An 8,168-nucleotide genomic window follows, 5' to 3' on the forward strand; every position below is an offset into this window, starting at 1 on the left:
TTTTAACAGAATATTATGATAAATAAATGAAATGAATACAACATAACTTGTGTAACATTGCATAACGAAAGTACATTGCTATTACATGCAGTTTATGTTATAACATGTGTAACAATATAACAGTAAAAAACCGAAAAAAAAATATGTTTGAGTTATAACAATATTACACCAGAATAGTTTGATGGTATAATATGGTAAAAAGATATTAACTAAAGTACATCGTCATTTTTTGTCATTTTCTTATTCTCCACATAACGCTATGCTCAAGGTTTGGCCTTTCCCTTCTACAAACAAAAAATAAAGATCATTAAGTGTTAAAAGAAGGAGAAATATTATAGCTACAAATGTAATTAATGACATTAAGAAACACGTACCGTACGTATAAGAATACCGTGACAATCAGTACGAAAATAATCATTTTCCTTCTGCAAGTCAAGTGTGTCTACACGTGGCAATATGTTATCATTATGAGGAACAATAGTACTAAATTCTTCATCTACATCTTCATATGTATCTCTGTAATTTTTGGGAGGTGTCTTGAACACAATAGACATTTTTTGATCGAGTGGGTCTGTCACGTAAAAAACTTGTTGTGCTTGTGAGGCCAATATGAAGGGATCACCTTTATGGCCTAATCTTTTTAGTTCAACTAGTGTGTACCCCAATTTATCCCTTTTTACCCCATTTCTATTGTCAACCCAGTCACACATGAAAATTGGAATTCTTTTAAAATGATAATCTAGTACCCATATCTCTTGTAAAACACCATAATAAGTGTTTTTGGCATATGTTACAACTTCTTTACTGATGTGTGTGCCAGTTGCAACAACACTAACCCCACTGTTTTGGTAAACTTTACCTTCACGAGCTTTTGTACGAAAAGTATATCCATTAATAGCATATACATCGTATTTAATAATGTTCTTATTGGGTCCATGTGAAATCCATCTCATTGTCTCTGTTATACTTTCTCTACAGGCCCCTAACTCTCTCTCTCTACCTGAATTGTAATTAGATTATGAATTTAAGAAATCAAGAAAAAAATAACAAAGAACACAACATATTTGACAAGAATATACCTCCTTTCGTAACCAATGACCAAATGTTTTACTATGCTCTTGTTCTATATGTGCCTTTCGTTTAGTAGGGTGTAGATGTTCCAAAAATTCCATGTGTCGTCTGTCAATACGTTAATGTTAATATTATTATAAAAAAAAAACATACATGTAAAAAACCTTACTTGATATATGGGAGTACTTCAGATGTATTTTGCAATACAAAGAAAAGTGCTTTGCTGAATAGTTCTGCAGAAACTTCTACCGATTTAGCAGCTGATAGAGGAGTACCGTCCGTAATAGAGCTACTATATACACCTTTATGAATTCCACAATTGTTATGATTGTCAGGTGGAATACCAACAGTATCCATCCTTTTAAGGAATTGACTAAAAAACTCAATTGTCTCTTCTGCAACATTCTCTTCTGCAATGCATCCTTCTGGTCTATTTTTGTTTCGCACGTGCCCCTTAATAACCTTCATAAACCTTTCGAATGGGTACATCCATCTAAAGAATATTGGACCGCATAATTTTACTTCCCAAGTGAGATGAACGGTTAAATGAATCATCACATCAAAAAATGATGGTGGAAAGTGTTTCTCAAGAAGACATAAGGTTACACATAACTCCTCTTGCAACTTATCGAGCTCATCCACTATGATTTCTTTGCTACATATTGATTTGAAAAAGAAACAAAACCTTGTAATAGCAACTCTGGTGGGTGGATGCATAATAGATCGAATTGCTATGGGCAAAAATTGTTGCATGAGCATGTGATAGTCATGTGATTTTAGTCCGATCAACTTCCTATCCTTTAGACTCACCAAACTAGAAAAATTAGAACAATACCCTTGAGGAACCCTTAAGTTGTATAAAGTCTCACAGAATTTGTCTTTTTCCTCTTTTGTCAATGTACAACCTGCTGCGGGAAGTGTTGTGTTGTTCCCTTCTATCTGAGGATGCAGCTCTGGTTTTAAACCATAATGAACCAAATCCAATCGAGCTTTATAACCATCTTTCGTCTTCCCGGGAACGTTCAAAACAGTTCCTGTTAAACTCTCACCTACGTTCTTTTCCACATGCATAAAATCTATACAATGTGGAACCAAATTGTCGGGCCAATACCTTAGTTGTCTATACCATATATTGAATTTCTTCTAGTATGTATTATTTTGCTGGCCCACATCTGAAGTACCCACTTGGTGTGATTTTCTCTTTTTTTTATTCATCTTCCCACCTCTTCCACTTGTTGATTGTTGGATTTCTGCCTCCTTGCCCTTATTAACCTTTCCCCATTTATTAATTATAAATTTTACCCTGTTATATATCTCCTCCCCATTCATAGGTTCTGGAGAGGGTGAGAACTCTTGTTGTCCATTGAATGCCTTCTTTTGTCTTCTGAACGGGTGATCATACGGTAGAAATCTTCTATGACCATCATAACTCTGCTTATTCGATTCAGGGAGTCTAATGCAGTGTGTCTCTTCACCACACACAACACAACCTTGAAAACCGCTGTATGGGCAACCACTTAATGTACCTAAAGCAGGATAATCATTAATAGTCCACAACACAACTGCGCGTAGTTTAAAATGCTCTTGTGCATTGCATCGTATGTTTCAACTCCAAAATCAAATAATAATTGCAGATCATCAATAAAAGGTGCTAGGAACACATCAATATCGTTTCCTGGTGTTCCCGAAATCAATAACGAAAGCATGATGAACTTTCTCTTCATACACAACCATGGTGGAAGGTTGTAAATGACAGTTAAAACAGGCCAAACACTATGACTCCTATTTCCTCTGTTCACATCAACCCCGTCCGCCGAGATGCCTAGTCACAAATTTCTTGGTTCGCTAGCAAAATCAGGATATTTGTCATCAATGGCAGCCCATGCTGGTGAATCAGTTGGGTGACTTAAAACGCCAACATCCACCTTTCTTTCTGTTGCGTGCCATGTTAAATCTTTTGCAGTTGTCTTAGACTGAAAAAGACGCTTGAAGCGCAGAATAATTGGAAAGTACCACAAACATTTTGCAGGAATATTGTTGTAAATTTTATTTTTTTGTTCATCAACCTTCCATCTTGATTTACCACAAGTAGGACATGCTGCCAAGTCTGTGTATTCGTTTCTGTAAAGTATACAATTGTTGACACATGCATGTATCTTAGTATACCCTGAACCCATTGCCTTAAATGCTTTTTTCGCCTCATATGTACTACTGTACATTTCGTTTCCTTCTGGTAACATGTTTTTTTTATCAAAACTAATAATTCTGTAAAGCACTTATCTGATACTCCATACTTACTCTTCAAGTTGAGTAGTTGAATGATTGTAGATAACTTTGTGAAATTATGACACCCTGTGTATAGGGGCTTCTCGGCATCCTCTATCAGTTCTCTAAACTTATCAGGGTTCCTAATAAAATTTTCTTCTACAACTTCAACCATCTCTACTGTTTCTGCAGCATCTGTTGGCATTTCTGTGTTCATGTTCGTGGAATCTACATCGTTTGACGTATCCATGTCAAAATTATGTTCATATACATAACTTCTTGGTGGTTCTTCTGTTTCTCCATGCTTATTCCAATTTGTGTATGTTTGATCAATTCCATTCCTGAATAGATGATCATCTACCACATCCACCGAATGAGATATATGGTTTACACACTTAACACATGGACAGGGAATTCTTATCTTTTTTTTGGTATCTGCAGGATCCATATGTTTAGAAATCTTGTAATTCTGCACTGCATATTTGATAAATTCTGCAACACCTTTTACATAGGTTTCTGATGTTCTGTATTCTCCCATCCAAGACTTATCCATATTCAGCTTACAACAGCGTCAACAAGCAATATACGTTTCCTGTTTATTGACCCATTTTAACAAATAGTTGGTGTGCATAAACAAAATAGATCACATTACTAATAAATCCAATATCTTGAAAGAAAAAAACTTGTTAACTCAAAATAAAATATAATTACACACATCATGACCCAACGAGATAACAAATATTCATATTATGAGGGTAATTGTTTTGTAATTTCCTGTATTAATTAAATGTAGTATTTGTACCTGTATGAATTTGATGTTGACGCATCAATTTCTGGTTGAAGAATAAACGTAGTTGCAGTGCCTTTGTAGTTATCAGAGATTGAATCGATAGGAATTCATATTGTCTAATTTGGGATATTTACGCAATGAGTCTGGATGATCAGGAGCATGTAGAGAAGTGATAAAAAAGTGGATGATCAGGGACATATCGAGACATTAAAAAAAAGAAAAAAAAGTGTTGGTAATTGGGTTCGAACCCATGACATTCCAAAATATACCAATAACTACATTGACAATTACCAAGTGGGGTATATGGTTGTTTGCAAATAATTGCTTTACGAAAAAACAAAAACATTAACCAAAAGAGAAAGGAATCCACTAAAACTGATCTAATACAAACACAGTTAGCAGGAAATTATATATTTTTGTTTGTTTTATCATAATAACAATTAATGGACGGATATACCCTTGCTATAACAATCTTAATTAACATATAAAACATATAATATATAAATGACTGTTATACCCCTGTGTTAGCATAAATACAGGTTACAACTAAGTTTCAAAGTACATTGCCATCTTAATAAAAAATTAACTAAAACAGGGCCAAATATGCAAGACATGGATATAATTAACATATAAAATATAGAATGATAACTAATTACCATTTTGCCCATAAGACAATTATATTAAAAACAACATCAAATCTGGACATATAATATATAAAGGACTGTTATACCCCTGTGTTAGCATAAATACAGGTTACAACTAAGTTTCAAAGTACATTGCTATCTTAATAAAAAATTAACTAAAACAGGGACAAATATGACTCAGTTACAAGTTATGCAAAACATGGATATAATTAACATATAAAATCATAATAACAACTAATTCCGATTTTGCCCCTAAGACATTTATATTGCAAACACTATCAAATTTGGGCATATAACATGTAATAGACTGTTATACCCCTGTGTTAGCAAACAACATTGCCTTTTTCACAACATAATATATCAAAACAGGGACATAATATATAACATCAAATGTAGACTTACTATATAATCAAAACAATATCACCTATAGACATAATATATAACAATTCATTAAATAAAAGAGTTTCATATTAAGTACAAAAGTAGAGTATCATATTCACTCTATATTAATCACAAAAAAAATTACAACATAGTTCACCTAGGCTATGTTTTTCCATGCTATGACATTTTCTTTCGCCATGTCCATAGCATCCTCCATTTTTTCTCTTGGAATTCTCATGTTTAGCATATGTTGGATGTATGCTATTCCATCATCAACCGAAGCCATTGGATGTTCTGTTACAAACATGTGAATAATCTTCTCAACACGTTTGGCTGGAGAGTTCATCAAAAAGTGTGGGAAATTGTTTGAAACAAACACAGGCCTATGTTCAACATAGAGATGTTCAATCTTTTTGAATTGGTGGGCCCTAACTAACGTCTTGAATGGTTCCAAACATTCATCATTTAGTATTGGAACCATTGACAACCCATTGTGTTCTTCGATGGGCATATGATACCAGTTCCCCAAACTGGTATACCCAAGGCTTCTAGAAAAACGCCCAAACAACTCCATGTCTAACAAATCGATGTTCACATAAGAAATGAAGTGAAACTTGGTCTGTTGATACGCCTTCCCTGGGTAGTCTGTAAAGAACCCGCCATGGACAACGCGAATGGTGAATCGTTTGTCGTTTGGCTTCCCGTATTCAACCACCGGTTTGTTTTTTGGTGGTTCTGCGCTTACACTCCAGAGATTGAAGTTCGGACGGGCCCACGGACCAGCATTCATCTTCTCTTCTGAAAATCGACGTATTTTTTTTCAAAGAGGAAGAAGGAGTAATCGAAGTTATCGTAACGTAATGAATATGTGAGAATGACGAAATTGACATAAGCGAACGGTTTATAAGGATCATCAGTCGGAGGTGAAGGGACGTCGACTGAGGCCATCACTTCTCCGATTAATTGAAGGCTACAGAGGTGGATTTTGAACGACGGCTATTCGGCTACGATAATGATTACACATTTTTGTATTACACATTAATATATCTAGTATTTACATTAATATGTAATATATTCATGTAAAAAACTATCTACAATATTAATTAAATATAATATCCATACTAGCATTGTTTTTTTATCAAACAAATAAATAAATTTATATATAAATTTTTAATAAATATGTAAAATGAATTTTTTAATTCAATTGATCATGTATGGGTGTTGGTTGTGGGTTTGGACCTCATTTGGTCATGTATGGGTGTTGGTTGTGGGTTTGGACCTCATTTGGTCAGGTATATAGTGTTGGTTGTGGGTTTGGACCTCTTTACGTCAAGTATGGGTGTTGGTTGTGGGTTTGGACCTCATTTGGTCATGTCCATGGTGTTGGTTGTGGGTTTGGACCTCTTTAGGTCATGTATGGGTGTTGGTTGTGGGTTTGGACCTCATTTGGTCATGTCCATAGTGTTGGTTCTGGGTTTGGACCTCATTTGGTCATGTGTGGGTGTTGGTTGTGGGTTTGGACCTCATTTGGTCATGTCCATAGTGTTGGTTGTGGGTTTGGACCTCATTTGGTCATGTATGGGTGTTGGTTGTGGGTTTGGGCCTCATTTGGTCATGTATGGGTGTTGGTTGTGGGTTTGGACCTCATTTGGTCATGTATATAGTGTTGGTTGTGGGTTTGGACCTCTTTAGGTCATGTATGGGTGTTGGTTGTGGGTTTGGACCTCATTTGGTCATGTCCATAGTGTTAGTTGTGGGTTTGGACCTCTTTAGGTCATGTATGGGTGTTGGTTGTGGGTTTGGACCTCATTTGGTCATGTCCATAGTGTTGGTTGTGGGTTTGGACCTCATTTGGTCATGTATGGGTGTTGGTTGTGGGTTTGGACCTCATTTGGTCATGTCCATAGTGTTGGTTGTGGGTTTGGACCTCATTTGGTCATGTATGGGTGTTGGTTGTGGGTTTGGACCTCATTTGGTCATGTATGGGTGTTGGTTGTGGGTTTGGACCTCATTTGGTCATGTATATAGTGTTGGTTGTGGGTTTGGACCTCTTTAGGTCATGTATGGGTGTTGGTTGTGGGTTTGGACCTCATTTGGTCATGTTCATAGTGTTGGTTGTGGGTTTGGACCTCTTTAGGTCATGTATGGGTGTTGGTTGTGGGTTTGGACCTCATTTGGTCATGTCCATAGTGTTGGTTGTGGGTTTGGACCTAATTTGGTCATGTATGGGTGTTGGTTGTGGGTTGGGACCTCATTTGGTCATGTATGGGTGGTGGTTGTGGGTTTGGACCTCATTTGGTCATGTCCATAGTGTTGGTTGTGGGTTTGGACCTCTTTAGGTCATGTATGGGTGTTGGTTGTGGGTTTGGACCTCATTTGGTCATGTCCATAGTGTTGGTTGTGGGTTTGGACCTCATTTGGTCATGTATGGATGTTGGTTGTGGGTTTGGACCTCATTAGGTCATGTACGGGTGTTGGTTGTGGGTTTGGACCTCTTTAGGTCATGTATGGGTGTTGGTTCTGGGTTCGGACCTCATTAGGTCATGTACGGGTGTTGGTTGTGGGTTTGGACCTCTTTAGGTCATGTATGGGTCTTGGTCGTGGGTTTGGACCTCATTATGTCATGTACGGGTTGTAAGTGTGTAATACCATAAGATAGTAATTGGTTTATGGAGTTATGGCATATAAATTATTATTATAAATATTTACGCCTACTAGACCATATTATTATTTTTGTTATATAATAATATTTTTCCCTTGTATATTTAATTTTTTAACTTTATATATTTTTTAATTCAAATAGTCATAAATATTTTTCCAAAAAATAAATTGTTAACTTAGAAGGACCAAATATGTAATATTTATATTCTAACCAAATAAATCATACTAATTTTTGAAAAGGCAGGACATGTTTCCAAACCACGATTTTTTCTTCTAATCGTGTGGGATTACTATGAGATCAAAATTTGAAACACATTTGAATCTGTCAAACGAATTTAAACAAAAACTAATGAGAG

General features: G+C 35.8%; 2 protein-coding genes across 2 annotated transcripts; both read right to left on the bottom strand.

The window, feature by feature from the left end:
- Positions 1 to 240: 240 nt before the first annotated feature.
- LOC145169291 (uncharacterized) lies at positions 241 to 2,142 on the bottom strand. The gene is made up of 4 exons (XM_079087864.1): positions 1,241 to 2,142; positions 1,112 to 1,179; positions 392 to 1,000; positions 241 to 284 (listed from the first exon to the last, which is right to left on the bottom strand). The coding sequence occupies exons 1-4, from the start codon at positions 2,140 to 2,142 to the stop codon at positions 241 to 243; spliced, it is 1,623 nt and encodes a 540-aa protein (XP_078943990.1).
- A 755-nt stretch (positions 2,143 to 2,897) lies between these two features.
- On the bottom strand, positions 2,898 to 3,889 carry LOC145169295 (uncharacterized). The gene is made up of 2 exons (XM_079087874.1): positions 3,370 to 3,889; positions 2,898 to 3,301 (listed from the first exon to the last, which is right to left on the bottom strand). Exons 1-2 carry the CDS (start codon positions 3,887 to 3,889, stop codon positions 2,898 to 2,900), a joined length of 924 nt encoding a protein of 307 aa, XP_078944000.1.
- Between the last annotated feature and the right edge of the window lie 4,279 nt (positions 3,890 to 8,168).

The sequence above is a fragment of the Lactuca virosa genome, chromosome 1 (genome assembly GCF_052849685.1).
Source record: "Lactuca virosa cultivar CGN04683 chromosome 1, Lactuca_virosa_CGN04683_v6, whole genome shotgun sequence".
Lineage (NCBI taxonomy): Eukaryota > Viridiplantae > Streptophyta > Magnoliopsida > Asterales > Asteraceae > Lactuca > Lactuca virosa.

Excerpts from the sequence above, each read along its gene's own strand:
- LOC145169291 (XM_079087864.1), bottom strand. The coding sequence starts at position 2,142 with ATGCATGTGGAAAAGAACGTAGGTGAGAGTTTAACAGGAACTGTTTTG. Across the intron at positions 1,180-1,240 it reads GAAGTACTCCCATATATCAA|ACGACACATGGAATTTTTGG; the intron begins GTAAGGTTTTTT and ends ACGTATTGACAG. Across the intron at positions 285-391 it reads TTTTCGTACTGATTGTCACG|AAGGGAAAGGCCAAACCTTG; the intron begins GTATTCTTATAC and ends TTTTGTTTGTAG.
- LOC145169295 (XM_079087874.1), bottom strand. The coding sequence starts at position 3,889 with ATGGATAAGTCTTGGATGGGAGAATACAGAACATCAGAAACCTATGTA. Across the intron at positions 3,302-3,369 it reads TCAACTACTCAACTTGAAGA|AAGGAAACGAAATGTACAGT; the intron begins GTAAGTATGGAG and ends ACATGTTACCAG.